Source organism: Schistocerca americana, chromosome 4, assembly GCF_021461395.2.
Source record: "Schistocerca americana isolate TAMUIC-IGC-003095 chromosome 4, iqSchAmer2.1, whole genome shotgun sequence".
NCBI lineage: Eukaryota > Metazoa > Arthropoda > Insecta > Orthoptera > Acrididae > Schistocerca > Schistocerca americana.
Window position 1 is genome coordinate 607,844,618 of NC_060122.1, and position 22,675 is coordinate 607,867,292.

At 37.6% G+C, this 22,675-nt stretch overlaps 1 protein-coding gene across 2 annotated transcripts in view; it reads right to left on the reverse strand.

The window, feature by feature from the left end:
- Window positions 1-22,675, reverse strand: part of LOC124612653 (pyrroline-5-carboxylate reductase 1, mitochondrial-like) — a 174,328-nt gene that overhangs the window by 50,561 nt on the left and 101,092 nt on the right. The window contains exon 3 of one of the 2 annotated variants that reach the window (XM_047140964.1): window positions 15,838-16,017. The exons of the other annotated variant lie outside the window; for it this stretch is intronic. Within the exon in view, the coding sequence (XP_046996920.1) occupies window positions 15,838-16,017 (180 nt within the window). The remainder of the gene's footprint in view (window positions 1-15,837; window positions 16,018-22,675) is intronic. 2 annotated transcript variants of the gene reach the window in all.

Here is a 22,675-nt window from a genome sequence, read left to right on the forward strand (position 1 = left end):
CAATTTATAAGTAACGTAAGTATTGTTTAGTATTGCACATAAATAGCCAAGAGATCCATAACTGCTTGAATATGCTACTGATGATAAATTACAGAAACAGCATCAACCATAAAATATCTAGGAGTAAGTGTGCAGAGTGATCTAAAATGAAATGACCACATAAAACTAACTGTAGGAAAAGCACATGGCAGGTTGAGATCCATTGGAAGAATTTTAAAGAGATGTAATTCATTCACAAAATAAGTGGCTTACAAGATGGTTGCTTTATCTGTTTTTATGTTATGGCCATCAATATTGAGATCTTTTACCAGGTTGGGTTAATAGAACAAATAGAGAAGCTTCAACAAATAGTGGCACATTTCATCATGGAAATATAAAGTGAGTGCAAGAGCAATAAAATATTCTCAGATTTCTTGCTGAATCAATCTTTGGATGATGTATTCTCTGTTCCATCTTATAACTTCAACAGAAAACATTTTCCAAAATGTTGTGGACATACTGAAAATTGAGGTAGCGGAAACCTGAGAAGATTTTATTCCATTAACATCCCATGATAACCTTCATTTGATATAACTGCAAGAGTGTTTCAGAGATGCCCCAGTGGCAGATTCTGCAAGAAAGATGTTGTGCATCACAGAGAGATGTACTGTCAAAGCTGAAGAGGTTGGCAGAAGAAAGTGGTAATAAATGCACCACATGCTGATAACAAGTAGTTCCATATTTTCCCCCAGAAAGTACTGTCTGCTATAAAAATTACTCATTCCTACAGTATTTATGTTCTACTCTTTGAATTTAAGCAAATATATAACATGCAACAACGCAAAGTACTTTCTTGTGGGTTAGCACTTTCTTCCAGCAACTCCTTCAATTCCAAGAGCTTACATTCTTAGAAGAGTCTCGTAACATATTACTTCCTCCTACATGTGTTTGATAAAATGACCATGACCAAAAAATAAGAAAAATTAGAGCTAATGAAGAGGTTTACCAACAGTAGTTCTTTCCATTCACCATTCACAACTGGAACAGGCAAAGAGGGAAGGAATTATGTTACTACAAGTGCCCTCCAACACACACCATCATGTAGCTTGCAGAGAGTAGATGTAAATGTAAAAGGCAAATACAGACTACTTACTGAGATGAGTGCTACAAACTAGAAATAATTGTAAAGGTAGATGGAAATAAAAGGTACTCACTAACAGCAATAGGGAGAAAATACGTAAATAAGTAATTTTTTTAAATTTCAGAAACTATAAACCACATATGGGCTGCAGGAAATACATGGAAAGAGAGAGACTCATGAACCATTGAAAGAGACAAATGAAAGTGCTTTATCATTGAAAAAACAGTCTGTTTTACAGTTCACAGTGCAGAACATCCAAGGTCTGTGGTTTTCATTGACAAATATGATGTTGTTCTGCTAAGTTTTATCAGTATTACATCAAAGAACACATTCAGCTATAGGATATGGGGTTAAGTTAGTATAAACAGTTTGCTATCAAAAGTATTTTATTGACTTCTTTATGTGCCCAACTTTTTGATGCCTTTTGCTTACTTTCTCACACTTTTCCTGTCTTCTCATTTTCTCAATTCTTCCTTTAGTTTTAGTATAACAGTTTATTTATTTTCTTCTCACTTTTTTATTCCTAATTTCCTTTCCATCTGTGACCTGTGATTACTTTTAGTTTCTATCTCTCATCTTTCAGCTGTTGACTGGTTCCTACCCATATTGTGTTTTGAATGTTACTTGTGTCTCCTTACCAGCTGCTGTCCTCTTATGAGATTTGGAGCTTGTAACAAAATTTACACCCTCTTACATTTGCAAGTTTCTGTCTGTCCAACTTCTTAACTCCCAATCTTTCAGAACTTATGAGTACAGCTGGGTGAATAATGGTGTCGTATATCTTCATATTTGTTCTGTACACATCTGTAGTCTGAAATTCTGTTCCTTGTCAAGAGTAACATTAAGTCTGAGTCACAGATAGGCACAACAAAAACACTGTCACAAATAAAGTTTTTGGCCGGTAAGGCCTTCATCAACAACAGATGACAGACATACACAAGTACACATTCACACTCTCACGCAAACACAACTCACACACATGACTGCAGTCTCAAGCAACTGAAACCATTCTGTGAGCAGTAGCACCAGTGCAGGATCGGGGTGGCAACTGGATGGGGATAAGGAGAGGCAAGGGCAGAAGTGCCACAGGTCAGACAGTGGGCAGGGGAGTGTTGGTGTGTGTGTGTGTGGGGGGGGAGGGGGGGGGGAGAGATAGAGGAAAAGGAGAGAAAAACCCTGTGTCAAAGACCTACTATACTTAGCCCACCCTCCAAATCTCCCTCCCACCACTACACAGAATCCAGAACCTAAACAGACCTGTAACATAGTCATGAATCTTTCCTTCAGAAGCCTTAGTCCCAAGGAAATATCAGTCCCTTCCAGAGGCCTCATCTTTTGCACCATTCCCAAATTTAATCATGCAGGACTTGTTAAAGACCTTCTCTCCCTTCCCAGTCCCTACAGTGGAAACACTTTTTTGCCACCAACCCTACCAATCAGACTCAACCAAAGAGCAATGCTGAATCATGCCTAATGCAGTTCACTCCTCAATCCATCCGTGATCCACCCCCACTGCCCTCAAATCACCCCCTGTTAACTTTCCAGAATTTCTTAACCTCAAACCTTGCCCCACCATCATTCTCCAAATCCCTCAAGATGCAAACTAACCTTAAATCCACAGAAAGAACTGCAGTCCACCATCTAAAAACTGATACCAGTCTTGTAATCCTACCTGCAGACAAACGCTCCACCACTGTTGTTTTGCACCGCAAGGATTACCAGGCAGAAGAACTAAACCAGCTGTCAGATACTTCCACCTAAAAACCTTGCCCATTCTAGAGATCTAGCAGGATCTCCAGTCACTTCTCACATCCTTAGGCTCATCCCAGAATGTCTCCCTGGAGTCCGGGTCTCTGCTCACCCCTACCACTTGCCGCACTCCTACCTTCTACATGCTTCCTGAAGTCCATAAACCCAACCACGCTGGACCCATTGTGGCCAGTTACTGTGCTCCCACTGAGACAATCTCTGCTCTTGTAGACCAACACCTTCAACTTATTACCCAGAACCTACATTCCTATATATAAGATACCATTTCCTCCATGACTCTCCACAGTTCCTGTCCCTTTACCACACTGTGCCCTGCTCATCACTATTGATGCCACCTCCCTTTACACTAACATCCCTAATGCCCATGGCCTTACCATTATTGAACACTACCTTTCCCAACACCCAATGGATTCCAAACCAACAACCTCCTTCCTAATCGCCATGACCAACTATATCCTCACTCACAATTACTTCTCCTTTGAAGGCATTACTTATGAACAAATCTGGGGTACGGCTATGGGCACTCGCATGCCCCCACCCTATGCCAACCTATTCATGGGCCATCTAGGGGAATCCTTCCTAAACACCAGAATACTAAACTCCTCACCTGGTTCAGATTCATTGATGATATCATTGCTATCTGGATCAAGGGTGAGGACACTCTATCCACATTCCTCCAGAACCTCAATAATTTCTCCTCCATTATGCTTCACCTGGTCCTATTCAACTCAACAAGCCACCTTCCTAGATGTTGAGCTCCAGCTCAAAGATGGCTACAGCAGTAGCTCCATCCATATCAAACCTACTAACCACCAGCAAAACAACTGCCACCTGTTCCATACCAAGAAGTCCCTTCTGTACAACCTAGCCATACGTGGTCATTGCATCTGCACTGATGAGTAGTCCCCCTCGAAATATATCGAGGGTCTCACTGAAGCCTTCCCAGACTCTAATTATCCTCCCAACCTTGTACAAAAACAAATCTCTGATGCCTTATCTTTCCAGTTTCCCACCACCTCCAAAAGTCCTACCGTCTGGTCACAGACAAGCATTCCCCTTGTAACTCAGTACCACCCAGGACTGGAGCAACTGAATTACATTCTCTGCCATGGTTTCAATTTCCTCTCGTCCTGCCCACTACCCTTCCCAACCTTCCCACAGTGCTTCTCCGCTGTCCACCGAACCTGCACAACACATATTCATCCATCCCTACACAACCACTGCTACTAATCCCTTACTTCATGGCTCACATGCCTGTAACAGGCCTAGATGCGAGACCTGTCCCATACATCCTCACACCACCACCTACTCCAGTTTGGTCACAAAATCACCTATCCCATCAAAGGCAGGGCTACCTGTGAAACCAGTCATGTGATCTACAAGCTAAGCTGCAAGCACTGTCCTGCATTCCATGTGGGCATGACAACCAACAAGCTGTCCGTCAGCTTGAATGGCCACTGACAAACAGTGGCCAAGAAACAAGTGGACCACTCTGTTGCTGAGCATGCTGCCAAACATGACATCCTTCATTTCAATGACTGCTTCACAGCGTGTGCCATATGGATCCTTCCCACCAAGACCAGCTTTTCTGAAATGGCTAGGTGGGAACTTTCCCTGAAATACATCCTACATTCTCATAATCCTCCTGGCCTCAACCTTTGTAAGTCACTGTCCTCATCCACCCAACCCCTTCCCTGTTCCCATTCCAGCACTGCACAGCCTTAATTCCACCACTGCACCAAGTCTTTTACTTCTCTCCCTTTCCTCTATCCCCCGCCCTCCCCACCTCTCCCCTGCCCTCTGACTAACCTGGAGCACTTCAGTGTCTGCCACCCCTACCCTACTGTCCTTCCACCTCCCAACCCCAGCCTCCTCCTTACCCCCACCAGTCACCACTCCCATTATGCTGCAGTCATATGTGTGTGTGTGTGTGTGTGTGTCATCTATTTTTGACGAAGGCCTTACTGGCCAAAAGCTTTATTTGTGACAGTCTTTTTGTCGTGCCTATCTGCAACTCAGCATCTCCACTATATGGTGAATAGCAACTTTCTTTTCATAATATTGTTACATTCCATCCCAGATTTTCCATTGTTTGATTTGTAACATTAAGTCTTGTTGATTCTCTGTCTCTCTCTCTCTACCCCCACCCCTTGCCTCTTTATTTATTTATTTACTTATTTATGGGATTGTTCATGAACCCATCTGTAAGAGTTGTGTACTCCACCAAAATGAAGCACAACTGCATACAGTCTACATTACTCATTAATTTTTGACTATAAGCAAGAATACAGGTGTTGCTCACATGCCATGCAGTTCAGACTTAGCTCCGTGTGACTTGTTCCTCTTCTCCAACAAGAGAGAGAGCAAAAATTTGACACTGTAGAGTAGACTCAAGTGGAGTTGCAGAACAGCTTAACAAAGAGATATCTGCAAGAGCCATTTTTAAAGGGGCAGAAATATTCAGATCAGTATATTCACTCCTAAAGAGACTACTATGAAGGTGATGGTGCAAAATAAGAACTAGGTAAGATGTTATAATTTTAATTAATATATTTAAGGGATATTCAGTTACTAACCCATACATCTATACTACAAAAATATTAATAATTAATATATTTAAGGGACTTTCAGTTACCACCCCATACATATATACTACAAAAACCACCTTATGGTGGGTGCAGATGGCATTTTGTGTACCACTGTCACCTCTTTCCTTTTGTGTTCCTGTTGTGAGTGGCACACAAGAAGAATATTATTGGTAATTCTCTGAATGAATTCAAATCTCTCTAATTTTACCCTTTTTGTCTTTTGGTGGGAAACACACATGGAGAAGCAACATGTTGGTTTACTCATCTAGGAATGAACACTCTTGGAATCTTAACAATGAATCACACTATGATGCACAATGCATCTCTAGGTACCAGTGCCACTGGAGCTGGGCTTATGTGCTTTCTAAATAAACCTATGTTAAAATGAGCTTTTGTCCCAGCATCTTTTCTGTTTCCTCAGTCAATCCTTTCTGCTACTGATGAGTAATATTTGGGTCCAGGCTGAACTAGGGATACCTTCATTGTGGCTGATTACACTTCCTAAATATGCTTCCAATGAATCCAGGTCTTGCACCTGCCTTTCCTGTAATTAGTTTTATTTGGCCATTCCACTTTAAACTGTTCTGTACACATAGTCTGAGACATTTAATGAAAATGACTGCTTCCAATGATGGCTTGGCAATCACATAATTGTGCAATGATGGGTCTTCCCACCTATTTATATGCAACATATTCCATTTGTTTATGTTGAGGATTGCTGCCAACCACGCACCAAATGTGAATCTAGTGCAGGCCTACTTGTAGTTTGTTATAAGCTTATAGCACTGCATTTTGTCTGTATAGTGAACAGTAACGGTCCTATAACACTCCAATATGATACACTCAAAATAACTTTTACGTCTTGCAATGTAACTAGTCAGTGACCTTATTTTCTCCACAAACTGTAACACACAATACATCCAAATATTTGGAATACCCAATACATTTGGACTACCAGATTACCCGATACACAAAAATACTTCGGAAATCATATATTTTGGTTTTGGTTTCATTTGCTATGATTAAATAAATTATAGAAAATTATTTCATTCAGGTACAAATACATCAAAATATACAGTAAGAAAATACTTCAAAATGTGAAAAGAATAAGCAGCTTTCACTCAGTTAATACTCAGCAGAAACCAAACCTCTATTTGAATTGGACTTTCTTAACTCTTGTGCAGTAAGGTATGCAGTATACTGCTGCATCTATTTTCAATAAGCTACCACTTGAATTCAAAAGTCTTAGCAGTAATCCATGCGCTTTCAAATTGAAACTGAAGAGTTTCCTCATGGGTCACTCCTATTCTGTCGAGGAGTTCCTTGAAAAATTTAGCTGATTCTTGTTGTATTGTTGTTTTCATTTACTTAAACTTATGGACTGACTTTTTTCAGGTTCATAAACATTTTATTACTTTTATGTTGTAATTTCATGTACTTACATGTTCCATGACCTAAGAGATTTGCTCCTCAATTTAGTCCTATGGAACATTTATATATTAGTCTATAGAAAATAGAAAATAAACATTCACAAAAGTTTAAACACTCAAACTCAAAGTTTAAAATCTGGGTCAGTATGTAAAAACATTACATATGAGATTTAGAAACTTGAGAAGAAAACTGGGAGTGTAGCAACAAAACTTTTGGCTATAGAAACAAAAATGGGAGAAATAGAATATAGTCTGAGTAGTGAAATCAAACAAATCAAAGAAAAAATAAGTACCCACATGGGGAAAAATCAAATTGCTTTCCAAAGTGTCAACACAGGAATAAAAAATGTTTATGAGAATCTGAAAACCTGCATTTCTAATGTTAAAACAAATGATGAAACAAAATTAACAGCCACTGAAAGTAACCTTTACGAAAACATGAAAGTAAGTTATAGGAAGCCCAAGTTGGAATACTGACACAGAATTATGAAAAGGATAGATTGCTACTCGCCATAAAGGTGATACTCTGAGTTGCAGACAGGCACAATGAAAAGAGTGTAATATGCTGAGCTTTCAGCCAAAATCATTTTTTATTTTTTTAAAGTCATATATTCACACAAGTGCTGAGCATTCAGCCAAAATCATTTTTTATTTTTTTAAGTCATATATTCACACAAGCAGGCACATCTCACACACATATGTTAAAGGAACAGATGCAGTGTGTAGTAAGAGTAGTGCCACATAAATTACAAAGGGTAAAAAAGGGGTGGATAGATGCTGGAAGCAGATTACTCAAGAAATTATTTGGGACAGCAGATGAAAATGATTTAATTGAGCTGAATAAGACAGAAGAAGCTGCAAGAGAACTGGCAGAAGGGGAATGGGCTACTGTAGAGAGGCATTCCATGTGGATCGTTATTTCAGAGAGCAGCATGTTGAACAACGCATGCATGCTTTGGCAGCTAATTAGAGAGGTAAAGGAATGCACCAGAGAGCATTGGTTAGTACTTTAAGCCAGAGTTTAGAGGCAGTTTAAACACAGATACATGAATAATGCTAACAAGACTATTGCAGTCACTAGGAGATAGTATCGGGCTGAAAGAGTGGAGTTAACAAGCTAACTAAAGGCTGTTTATCAAACACTAAATGGGCAAATGAGTTGAGTGCTGTTGTCACCTGAGCAGTATCTGAAAGGTGTGGTGAGAATTACCACCAGAACTGCAGGTAGTAGAGAGCCCAGCAGCCAGAACCTGACTTTCTGCTAGCATGAAGCAACTGTGGAAGTATAATAAGGATAATGCACTGTTACATGTGCCACTAAAGGTACCAGTAGTGGACAAACACATATAGTTAAGGTGTTACACAGTGCAGACCTTTCCAGTAAGGCTAGAAATGGTGGGGAAGTTTGTGGAAATAACTTGGGGTGGTCACCATATGTCCTACTCATGAAATCCAGATAGGAAGTGGCACATGCACCATGCTATTGTTCAGTTGCAAGGCAGAAGGTCAACCCTGCTGAAAGCAGGTGTTGGAACTGATGCTGCACTTACAGCGAGTGAGTCTACATTGGGTGTGCTCAATGTACAATGGTATAGTAGTGATGGCAAGTTGCTGTGAACAAGGAAAGCCATGGGAGTTGCTTAGAGTTGAGAGGCAGTTGGTGGTTGATTAATGGATCCATGTGTGATACTATGAGATCAATGTTTCATTTACCAGCTACAATTAACAGAGTGACTCTTCTAAATATAACACAACTGCAGCTATACTGGCCAGACAAGCATTTGGAGATGTTGCCTAAACAAAACATTACTGTTATTGGGACAATTTTGCCCCTTTTTTTCTTCTGCCTGTTTTGTTACCTCATAATGCAAAAATCATTTTTGAAACCATCATAAAATGTAACTCTCAATCTCTAGTTTCATAATACTTGAACAGATGACAAATTCATTATGTGTTTATACATTAAAAAATGAAAAACGTATTTGGCAAAGTTACCTGGAAAACCAGATAACTTTGTCAACTGTGTTATAATCAGTGAAAATCACCAAAAAATTTCAGAAAGAGATATGTAAAGCATTGAAACAGTATATACATTAGTATTAAACATTTTAATGCAGGGATAGTTACCAGAAAGGTACACACAAAAATGAAAGTCCTCAAAGTTAGAAGTAGAAAGAAAAGTTTGACATTTCTATCAGAAAGAAAAATTTGTCTCAGTTTTGACTGTATGGAAGATTAATTATGTGCACAAATCTTTTACTTTCAGGGAAGCTGCATCTGGCACATTCGGGAAGTAAAAATTTTTTGCCCTGTCTGTTGTAAAGATACAACACCTCAAACTCCCTGTCTTTGTAGAACTGAATAAGTTTACCAAGAAAATGTCTGACACTTGCTTTAGTTGTGTAAGATCCCAGGTTGTTCTGGCATTCATTTTTTTTTTTTTGTTTACAAATTGTTGAATTTTGATCCTTTTCACAGCACAAAGTGAAATGAACAGGACTGACTAATTCCTGAATAAGTTCTTTCATAGCTTTTGCATCTTGTTCAGATTCAGAGTTATTTGTGTCATATATATTTATATAAAAAAGTACAGTCAGAATCATTGCTGTTGTGATGGCTGTTCCTCTCAGTGCTCTTTCTTGGTTATTCCTGCCTATGTTATTCTTACTACCAGCCCCTCAATTTTATCCATCACAGAGATACCTGTAAGAGACTGGTAGTTCATCAAGTGTAATTCATCAACACCTTCTCATGGGACCGTACCAGTTCTCCTTCTTCTCCCCTTCTGCAGATTGTAACTATGATTCCCACAACAGGCTTGAAGGTAGCTCATAAGTGTAGCACTAATTCTAGTAGGTGCGCCACTACCATCAGCCCTCTCTGTATCTGGGATTCTAGAATAAACTTCTTCAGGATTTAGTGTCACAGTATTAGATTTCTTGAACATTGATAAGATGTTCAATTTAATTTTCTCTTCTTCATCCAAAGCAATGAGGCCATATTTTGTTCCTTTTGGTCCTCTTATAATTCATATTTTCCTTAACAATTTAATGAAAAGGATTGTTGTTACTCACCATGTATAGTAGATGCCGAGTCACAGAAATGTACAACAAAGAGACTGTCAGAAAGTCAGCTTTCAACCAACAAGGCCTTTGTCAAAAATAGGTGATATATACTCAAACACACTCATGCAAATGCAACCCACACACACATGACCACAGCTGCTGGCAACTGGAGCCAGTCCATTGTTTATGTTTCGCTTAACTGGTTTGAACAAAAAACCATGAAACGAGCATGCCGAAACTGCAAACATTAAAGAAATACTTGCTTTGGTAGAATTTATAACTGTTCCTGGATACTAGCATCCTCTACAAAATATCATTTTTTGCATCCTAGATCATCAGTCAAATTTGTCTTGTCATAGTTAACCCCTTAATGCTGAATGTTGTGAATTTGCATCATACCATTGCTGTTCTAATAACAGGGAGGTTAACTATTTTCGTATGCCAGTGCTGGTAGATGCTGATTATGCCTGAAGCTAGCAATGCTTCTGACAAGTGCTGCATTCTCCTGAGTATTTCAGGTACTTCTTTAGAACTGTGATTTTTTTATTTTTATTTTTTGCCTAGAAATTTATTCAAGCATTAAGGGGTGGAAGAACTCCTTCTAACGACTGTTTTTCAAATGACTAAAGTATGCTTTAAGCTATCTACTCTAACATTAGTTCAAGTGCAACAAATATTTTGGTACTTATGTGAACAAAGTTATTGTTTATGTCATTTCACAAAATAATGGTACTGTCATCAGCAGGTAAGTTATTTTTGAATTGTGAAATCTGCTTCCCCATGGAATCCAAGAGACTTTTCACATTGAACCATTGATCAAGAGCATCAAGAAATATTATCCCCCAGCTTGTACAAGTGGGGACTTGTTCCAAATCTCCTCTTCTTCTTCACTATTCAGTGCAATCTGGCACACTGATTACTTTAAATAGAGACACTGTACTTTGTTTTCGTTTTCTGAAGGGTATTGATCTCTTTTGGAGCTTTTCCACTGATCATTTGCTTATTAGTCACTGCAGAGACAGTTAGCTGTAATGCAGTGTCATAATAATTTTGATATATGTATGCTTTGGTTCTAATGAGCCTTCGCATTTTAACAACCTATACACAGGCCCAAAATGCTCAAATAAAAAAAAGTGGGAAACAGGTAATATTCTAGATTGGCAAAGTTTTCCCTTATTTTCTGAGCTTCTTTGTACAACATTGCCAAGTTCTATTATTATGCTAAATACACCACACAACTTTATTACTAAAACTGATTCTGAAATATAATTATATACTGTATTGAACAAAAGAAATAGTTATTACTTGTCAGAATGAATAGGCAGGGTGAGACACTTTTGTAGACTACTAGAAAACAAAATGTTCCACAAGCTGAAAGAAAAAGCACTGACTGAGACCAGGAAATGATGAATGATTCTAAAATGTGTGCCGAATCTGTTGTTCATTGTTTGCACTGTGCTATGAAAGCATTAACACCTCTATTGGATGATCAAGGAACTTGGTAGTGTCAGACACAATTTCATTCAAAAAGTGGAAAAGTTGCTCTAAAAAGTGTCCCAATTTATGGTACCTTCTTAAATGATATCTGGGAAACAAGACTAGCTCATATGCTAAGTCAGATAATAGTTTCACAGGAGGGGGAAGATCACTGTGGACCAACTAATGCAGCCCAATGAAAAATATTGGGATGGTAGATAATGGGTAACGATGACCTTGAGTGTTGCAATTCCTAGTGCCATGATTTTGATGTAGACAGCTATTATTTCGGTGAGACAATAAGCTGTTCAGTAACCCAATCTGTCTTTAGGTAGTACTGGTTCTAGTGTACTGGATCCCTGACCAAGAGATGGAGAATGAATTTGTAGACCTTAAGGAAGATGGAAAGCAACCATAAAATTTAATGCAGTAAATGTACAGTATTTAAAATTGCCAGTCTAGTATAATCTTGAGAGAGTGTCACTTACTTTAGAAATCCATAGGGGATGTAGCCATGGTGAAGATCCTGAGCAAGACCCAGGGGGATCTTTCTAAGGCATTTGACTCAGTTGACCACAAGATTCTATTAAATAAATTAGAAGCATTAAGAATAAGAGGGGTAGCTAATGACTGGTTTTGATCATACCTAACAGATAGGGTACAAATCAAACAATGGAAAATCCAGGATGGAATGTAACAATTGTGCCTACTGCGGCTCAGCATCTCCGCTATATGGTGAGTAGCGATTGTTAGATAGGGTACATGGAGTACAGGTAACACATACTTCAAATAGATCTAAACATTTAGTAAAACACTAATCAGAACCAAAATACATTAATATAGGGGTTCCAAAAGGTAGTATATTAGGACCAATACTGTTCCTGAAATACATCAATGACTTTCCCAGAAGTGTTACAGATGGTGAAAAAGTTCTCTTTGCTGAAGACAGCAATATTATTGTCACTGAGAAAACAAGAGAACTCCTTGCCAAGACAGTGAATGAAACTCTCAAGGAAGTTTATGATCGGTCAATAAGCAATGAAGTGACATTGAACATAAAGAAAACTAATGCCATGAATTTCAGTTTGAAGAGGAAAAATGACAATGTTAAATTAAATGTAGATGGCACCTCTATAGACTGTGTAACAAATGCAAAATTTCTAAGAATGAATATTGATTCTCAGTTGAGGTGTTGTGAACACACAAAGGTACTTGCAAACAGAATGTCATCGGCATGTTATGCCCTTAGAATCCTATAATCGGTGTGTAACATGCAGTGTCTTTTAGTTACATATTATTCATATGTACACTCAATCCTTAGCTATGGCATTCTTTTTTGGGGAACAAATGGACAAAATATGAACACAATTTTCAAACTCCAGGAAAGAGCCATAAGAATGATAACCAAAAATTCTAGTTGAGCTCATTGTAAAGATCTATTCAAAACACTAGGGATTTTAACTGCTCCATGTGAATACATTTACCAGACATTTGTACACATAAAAAATAACACTGGCAATTACTGCACAAACAGTGCTGTCCATGACCATGCAACAAACATAAAACTCAAAACAGCATTTTCAACAATGAATAAAATTGTACAATAAATTACCAAAAGAGATTAAAGAAATTGCAAAAATACACTTAATTAAAAAGGTAGCTAAAAAGTACCTGTTAAGAAATAGATTTCATACATTGAAGGATCACTTAGCTGCAACAGAGTAGGGGTTTGATAAAAAAAATGTTATTAAATAAATAATAATAATAATAATGATTATAAAATATCCAACATTCCACATAACACCTTCACTTTATGTTTTTCCTTCTTTTTTCCTTTCTAGAAATACTTACTCCCAAGCTATTGGTGTGTGTGTGTGTGTGTGTGTGTGTGTGTGTGTGTGTGTGTGTGTGTGTGTACTGAGTGAAGTGTTCTGAAACAATGTGTGTATAGTGTGTGAAGTGACTGATAGTGAGATATGAGTGAACCATGTGGCATTACATTATTTAATAAGCTATTTTTTTAAAAATGTGTTGTATACCAGTAGTAAATCTAATGATTGTCTCTAACTAGAAGTCTGTAAATATATGTGTATACGAATTAGCTTATTTTAAATTGATTTAAATTTGTAAATATGAATATAATAGAGGGAAATATTCCATGTGGGAAAAATATATCTAAAAAGGGCCTTTACATATGTCTGCATGTGTCTGTATATGTGCGGATGGATATGTGGATTGGAATGACTCCTTACCCTCTCCCTTAAAACTCACATCCTTTCGTCTTTCCCTCTCCTTCCCTCTTTCCCGATGAAGCAACCATAGGTTGTGAAAGCTTGAATTTTGTGAGTGTGTCTGTGTTTGTTTGTGTGCCTATCAACATACCAACACTTTCGTTTGGTAAGTTACATCATCTTTGTTTTTAGATAAATTTGTAAATACTTTGACATGTCCTATATCCTTGTAAAAAGAGAGTTACGGATGAATAAAGCTGCTACTGCTACTGGTACTACTACTACTACTACTACTACTACTACATGTTTATACTATTACGATCATGTGTATACTACATTTCATTTTGCACCTATTTACAATTTTACCTTTTTGTCAAAACTTTTGCACTATTTTGTTGAAATCATATGTGCAGTGCATGGATAAAAGGAACATGACGCTTATAAGGAGCATGAAATGTTGGAATATTAGTATATGATGCAGAATGTAAACACAACAAGTATTAAGAAAATTTGACTAACGTTGATTCCTCTCCAATAATAACAGTTATTTTAGCACCTGAGATTTAACTGTGATGTGACCCTTTCCAGTTGTTTGATTTTATAACACAGTACTTATATAACTAAGGTATATCATGATGATATGAACTGTCAGTTACCCAGTGAGATGATAGAGAGTGCTGGACCATGATGAAGAGTGTGAAGTAAAGGACTTCCAAAAAAATTATTATCAAAAGTCAGAAAAAACTGATAAAAGCATTTTAGTCAGAAGTTTCACTTGTAATTATAAATTTTCTAAATTGAACCATGTGCATATATATATATATATATATATATATATATATATATATATATATATATATATATATAAAAATCAATTAATTGCTTTAATTAATATGATTTACTAGTAATAATAACTCATGGCATTGTAATATTTAAACAAAATTTTGTTTTATCAAATATTTTTACACATTGTAAAAAAAGAACAGAACTTGATTCACACCCTTGTAGCACATGACCTGCTCTGCTTCATGCTTGTCCTGACAGAGTTGTGTACATATTTCTGATGTGCAATGCTCGGGGAGGGAGGGGGGGGGGGGGGCAGGGTGGTATGCGGTGTTGGAGGGTGGGTTGACACTTACCGAACTAAGTGATACCAAGTCAACCCAAGTGTTGGTGATAGCACTATCATGTATTTTACTTACCATCTATGTATACCAATTATGATATGAATTCATATGTTCACTGAGGTATGCATATAAACAAGACTTTTCTGTCATGATTAAAGAACTTTCAGCTAATTATATAATCCAATTAGGTAAATTAGTAGAACAATATTGTACATGTGGCATAGTAGCTGCAGATGTGAGCATCTGGTATATGTATGGTTTTGTGTATGCGAATGTATGTACTTTTCCTAGAGAAAGAGCAAGTGTTCAAAAGCTAATGTGGCTGTTTTCTATTGCATGTTTCTATATGCCACACATCAGTCAGATATAGGTGAGTGGTTGCTGCCTTCCCTTAATTTTATATATTATTTCATCCAGGAATTACCGTTGTTGGAAAAAAAAAGAACACTACTGGTTCTGTGCTTACCTTATTTATATTGGAGAAGCACACTGGTCTACTCCCCAGAGCGCACCATCAGTGCTGGACGTGGCCTTGCTAATAATGTACACTTGTTAACAATTACTAAATCTGCAGGCATGGAATATGAAGAATCTCTAACATGCATTCATTCAAGGCAGTTGTCCAACCTCAAAATCATTTTGCAATTAAAAAAATCATTCAGTCAAAATGCCCCAATTTGTCTCCCATGGCTCACAGCATGTGATTACCATGTGAAGGAATACAACAAAGGCACTTTCACTGTTTCTAGGAGCCATACACTGTAGCAGTGTGAATGCTACCAATACACATATTTCTTGAAAGTATAACAATGTGCCATATTACATTCATTGTCAAAACGTGTGTGTGTGTGTGTGTGTGTGTATGTGTGTGTGTGTGTGTATGTGTGTGTGTGTGTGTGTGTGTGTGTGCATGCATGCGTATAATGTTATTTCTCATGCTTTGTAAGTAGGTTTTTATGAGTTTAGTGCATTGCTAATATACTTGATAAATTTTGCATTCATTTGACAAATAAATAGTAGCTATTCTTACCATCTCTATTTCTTCTATTGAAATCCCCATGGCTATTGAGAGCAATAAATGTTTTTCAGATATGACAGGTTTTATGTCACTGAGGACTAGTGGTACCACCACTGGTTTCACTGCCAAAAATATCACATTGCACTGCTTCATGACAGATGAGTTACAGAACAACACATTTGCACCAAGTTTCTGTGAACAAAATGTTTCCTTTTTACATGTATGCTTCCATTAATGTAATGTCATTGAAAAATATATTGTCCAATAATAAAATGATGAGACAGAACTGCTGGTCACTAATTACCTTCAGGATATGAAATTTTTATTACTGCTAATAGACACATATAAAAGTGCACAAAACCATCTTAGATTTTCGGACTATTAGTTTTTTCCATGGGGAGGTAAGAAGGATATTTTGGGGATTGTTAAAAAGCAGGGGCAGAATTAGTCATCATTGTGCAAAAAGTCTTTAAGAATCTGCTACTATACTCTCATTATTCGTTCTTCCACTCACACCAGCAGTATTGAATACTGTTGTGGGGAAATGCATCAGAGTGAGCTAATACAATACTGTAGTCATGCATCATTAATGGGGTCAAAGTAAGTGACTTTAAATCTTTGTGAGTGCTATTCTTATACCTAGTATTCATTCCAATAACTGAGCCATTGGTTTGAGAAAGGGATACATTACTTATGATAAATTTTGCTATAGATTAAATATACTTGTAAGGTGTAGTTGGTATCCTTGTTTCCTTGAAGAATCCTCTGCAGCACTTCTTGAGTTCATACCACAAATAATTTGTATTACACTTTGTGGACTCAGAAAACTTTAGCTTGGCTTGACAAATTACTCTAAAAAGTGATCCCATATGACAGAACGGAATGAAAGTAAGTGAACTATGCTAGCTTTTTTATTATTATATAATCTAGGTATAACAAAATACACACTGTAAATAAAGATTTGTTCAGGTGGTTCAGCAGTTCATTGGTATGTGGCTCTCAATTAAATTTATTATCAAATTGTAATCTCAAGAAGTTAACACTGTCAACCTCTTCTATTCATCATATTTTACTGTATACTGGAGAGGGAGATTCTTATTAGTTCTGAAATGTATATAGTGTGTTTTTCAAAGTTTAGTGACAAATAATTGCCAAGGAATCATTTTTTAATGTTCATGGAAATTTCATTAACTAAACTTTCTGAAACTATACTGGATTTGCCACCTATTGCAATGTTTGTATCATTTTTAAGCAAAATAAACTCAGCATCTTACAATGCACTGAGGAATGGTCATTAATATACACAACTGAAGGAAAGAGACCTGCAATAGAAGCCTGTGGGACATCACATGTAATTAATTTCTATTTGGATTATGAGTGATATATATTAATACAGGACTCTTTCCTATCAACACTCTTTGTTTTCTGTCAGAAAGGTGCAATCTGAACCATTCTGTAGCATTTCCTGTTATGCCACAATATTTTAATTTATGTGAAATTATGTAATTTATGAAGTCAAGTGTCTTTGACAGATCAAAGAATATTACCAGTAGCCATTATTTACTGTTTAATGAATTAAGTACATTCTTGCTCTTGTATATTGAAATACTTAAGAAATCCAAACTGTGCCTTTGATATTTCAGTTGTTGAGTACTACCTGTCAGAAATTTAGACACCAAATCAGCCTAGTGGCTGCTCTAGCACTTGAGGGTTAGGCAACCCCTTCAACACTGCTTGTGTGTGTCCACCTGCATACAGGTACTAGAGCAGCTGCCAGGCTGAACTGTTGTCGACATTCCTGAAAGGTACACTTGCCATGTGCTCAATAAAGTTGTGTGGATGGCACCAAGTGTGTCACTGAACTGTTTTATTCACGTGCATGTTAATACTGCATGCCACAGAAGAGTGGGAAACAGGAGGGATGAAAAAGCATAAGTAAAGTTTACTGCTTTGGATCATGTTCAGGTTTCATTGAAGGGTTTTGAACAGTCCCTAGTGGTTCCAACCTGTACACAAGAGCAAAAATTGTGGTTGTGCTGCATTATGAAGGGGTGTGACCACACTCCATGGGGATGCCATCCCACAGTGTCCTTAGAGAAGGGCTGAAACGTCCGAGGGTATCAGAAGTGTCAAAAGTTGTCAAGAACATCTTCATGTTTTTCATCAGACTGCAAACTGTTGTTTTCAACCATGAAATGTGCAGGAATTGGTGCCCCAGGGAAAGGAGTGGTTTCATTAATGCTCTTTATGCCATCCCCTGAGGCCTTTTCTTGTCAGTTCTGAGCAGTGATGTGTCTGAAATGTTTTTCTTGGCCACCCATTAGGAAATGACATGATTTCAATGCCGGGTGTTACAGCTCTAACTGCCATCACAGAGATATCAAAGGAAAGGGTCGAATGTAGATAAGAAGGGCTGTCATGACCTCATCATGTGACACATCCACTGCAGTACTGAGCAGAATTGTGTTGAAATTTTGTGTCTATGTGACATCATTAACCCACCTTACAGCTCATGTGAACTTCTGAGTCTGATCTTTTTCTCAAATGTGTTAATAACTTGCTGTTTGAAGTGTCGCCAAGCCTGAGGATGACATTACAGAACCATTACAGAGGAAGGTTGTAGGCACCTTATAGCCAAATTTCAAACTGAGGCATCAGAATAGGAGACAAATATGGGGTTTCAAAAAATTCTGTTGCTAAGTGTGTTGAGTCAGGCAACAGCCACTGGCTGAGCAACAGGAGCAACAGGGAAGCAACAGATTTAATGAAATTTTATGAGCTCCTAACCAGAAGTGAACTACATAGTGCTTTCTAGTTTAGTTTCTGATTTATTTATTTATTTATTTATTTCTTGTTCCATAGATCCAGTTAGTGAGTCAATCACAAGGATATGGAATGCGTCAAATTGTACAGGTTTCAATTTAAACTTACGATAAATACAAGGGCAATTCAATGGCAAATTGTACATAGTTTAAGTAAGACATACTATAAATACAGTAACAGATACAATGTCAGCTAGATAACATAACTACCATTTGACAGAAAAAGGAGTTTCAAATAAAGGTTAAAGATAAGATCACAAAGTTAAATCAGATATTAGGCCTACAAGAGTAAATACATGTACGGCCAATCTGTTGTTACAAAAAGTGCGCTAATGCCCAAATGCAGAATAAAATCAATTGAACTACTTCTAGACACAATAAGTTTAGTGATGGTATACATTTTCTTTCAGGTATTCATCCACAGTATAATAAGATTTCTCTGTCAGGTAATCTTTGAGAACTTGTTTAAATTTTGGCAGTTCTGTATGAACACATTTGATATGTAGTGGTAGAGCATTGAACAGCTTAATGCTGGAGTAGTAAACTCCTTTTTGTACCAGAGTGAGACGTTTCATTTCTAAATGTAGATTTTTTTGTTTCTGGTGTTATAACCATGGAATTTACTGTTGTCTTGGTAGATGGAATAACTTTTGCACACAAAGGTCAGCAAGGAAAAAATATACTGTGAGGCAGTTGTTAGGATACCTATCTTCCGAAACAAGTGCCTGCAAGAGTGTCTTTGATGGACCCCACACATTATTCTGATTGCTTTTTTTTTGGATGGTGAAAACTTTTTTGCAAGTGGTTGGTTCCCCCAGAATATGATAGCATATGACATCAATGAGTGGAAGTAGCCAAAGTAGGCAACCTTAATAGTGTCAACTTCAGCCACTGAAGAAATTACCCGTAATGCAAATGTTGCCGAGCTAAGTTTTTTACATAGATGAAGAATGTGAACTGACCAATTACATTTACTGTCTATGTAAGCACCCAGGAATTTTGTGTCTTCAACTTTCTGTATTGGTTGATCTCTACATTTTACGTTAATTTCATCGGGATTACTTTGTGATGTATGGAACCTCATATAATGAGTTTTATCTGCATTGAGCGAGAGACCATTTGAGGAGAACCAATTTAAGATGTCATTAAAAACAGTATTTGTAGTTTTTTCAAGATCATGATCAATCAAATCGTCAATTAGAATTGTGGTATCATCGGCAAACAGGGTAAATTTGCTGTTTGTCTCAGAACAAAGAGGAAGATCATTAATAAAGATGAGGAAAAGCAGTGGGCCCAAAACGGAGCCTTGAGGCACACCACACGTTATCGTGCCCCATTCAGACAAGGCAGGTTCTCCAGAAGAGCCATTTAGCATTACAGTCTGCTTCCGATCCTGTAGATATGATTGTAGCCACAAGCCAGCAGTACCACCTAAACCATAGTATTCTGCCTTTTTCCAAAGAATTTGGTGGTTTACACAGTCAAAGGCTTTCGTAAGATCACAAAAAATACCCACTGGAGACATTTTTTTGTTAATGGCTTCCAAAACTTGGTTGCTGAAAAGAGAATATTGCCTGTTCAGTACAAAGACCGGCACGAAACCCAAACTGATTTTTGCTTAAGATACTGTGGAAGTTGAGATGGTCTACAATCCTCCTGTGCATGAGTTTTTCTAGAATTTTCGAGAAGGTAGTTAATAGGAATATTGGGCGATAGTTTGTAACAATGCTTTTATCACCTTTTTTAAAGAGAGGAATCACTACAGCCAACTTAAGTCTGTCAGGGACAATCCCATCTTGTAGGGATCCATTGTATATGTTGCATAAGACGGGACTAACAAATTTATAACAGTGTTTCAGTATTTTACTAGAAATATTGTCCACACCAGCAGAATTTTTATTTTTTAATGATCTAATTACTCTTATGACTTCGCTTACAGTAACTGGAGGTAAGGATAACTGTGGGATTCTGTTGGTTGGTTGGTTGTTGTGGGGAAGGAGACCAGACAGCGAGGTCATTGGTCTCATCGGATTAAGGAAGGATGGGGAAGGAAGTCGGCCGTGCCCTTTGAAAGGAACCATCCCGGCATTTACCTGGAGCGGTTTAGGGAAATCACGGAAAACCTAAATCAGGATGGCCGGACGCGGGATTGAACCGTCGTCCTCCCGAATGCGAGTCCAGTGTCTAACCACTGCGCCACCTCGCTCGGTGGGGATTCTGTTGCTAATAGCTTTCTGTAGGAGGGACAATGATTCTTCCATAGAACCATTACAGCCTGTCTTCTCTGCTGCTCTCAAAAAGTGGTTATTTAATATTTCTGCAACCAACTCAGGTTTCTTTATGATTCTGTCTTTATTACATTCCATATAGTTTTAATTTTATTTTCTGAGCTTTCAATTTCTGATTTTATGCACATACTTTTAGATTTATTTATAACCTTCTTGAGAATGCTACAGTAAAGTTTGTAGTGTTGTCGTTTCTTTGGATCAATACAAGTCCTGAGAGAACTGTATAACATCCTCTTTGTTCTACAAGATGTTATTATCCCTGTAGTGATCCAAGACTTCTTGGCATTGCCTATATGACTATTTCTAACTACTTTTTTGGGAAAGATGGACTCAAATACAGACATGAATTCATTTAAAAATGAATTGTACTTTTTGTTTACATCTGTTTCCCTATAAACTCGGCTCCAGTCTATCTCTTTTAGGCTATCATTGAATTTTTTAAGGCCCTGTTCATTTATTATCCTAAAAGATTTCCAAGAATGCTCGGAACTGTTGCACACACTGATGTAATTGAGCCTAAGCAATTGACCACCATGATCAGAAAGGCCAAGGATTGGATGTACAGTGATCTCATTGCATTTAGACTTATCTATAAATATATTGTCCGCCCCTCGTGGTCTCGCGGTAGCGTTCTCGCTTCCCGAGCACGGGGTCCCGGGTTCGATTCCCGGCGGGGTCAGGAATTTTTCCTGTCTTGAGATGGCTGGGTGTTGTTGTGTCGTCTTCATCATCATCATTCATTCCCATTACGGTCGGAGGAAGGCAATGGCAAACCACCTCCATTAGGACCCTGCCTAGTAAGGCGGTGCGGGTCTCCCGCATCGTTCCCCTGCGCTCTGTAAAGAAGCATGGGACTTCATTTCCATTCCATAAATATATTATCTATCAGACTTTTACTGTTAACAGTAATCCTAGTTGGGAAATCTACTATTTCCATCAGATTATAAGACTCCATTAAATGTACTAAATCAGCTTTACTATTGCTCTCATTTAGGATATCAACATTAAAGTCGCCAGTAATTATCAAGTTCTTGGACTTTGAGTACAGTATGGATAATAAAGAATCTAAGTGCTTAAGAAATACATTCAAATTCCCTGAGGGAGATCTATACAGTGCTAACACTACAGCCGTGAAGTCATTTACAGTAATCTCAACACCACATACTTCAATTTGTTGCTCTATACAATGGCTCTTTAAATCTAATGTATTGTAAGATATGTTGTTTTTTACATAATTACCACTCCACCTTTTTCCATGATGGTTCTAGAGTAATGCGTTGCCTGACAGTAACCACTTAGCTGTAACCTTTCAATATCCTTCACATGATGATCACTAAAACATAATACACCAGTATCTTTTATTCCTTGTGGTTCCTCTAACAGAACAGTAATGTCATTTACTTTATTACCAAGTCCTCCCACATTTTGGTGAAAAATCGTCATTTCTTTGGAATTAGAGACAGATCTAAACTTTTGCCTAAAAAATTATCGGTAGCTACAGACACAGTACGTTCATTACTAACAATTTCCTGAAACATTTGAGTTTGAAACCGAGTCTGACTTGATGGTTGGAGCCATTCAAGTGCGATTGGTTCCAACTTTGGGGTACATTTGTGGACTTCTTCCAATATTTTTGTTTTTAAGAGGGTACTTAATGCTTTTTTTCCTGATCTGTTCAGGTGCATACCGTGTCTTGTAAATAATTCTCATCCAAAACTGCTTACATCTACAACACAAGTA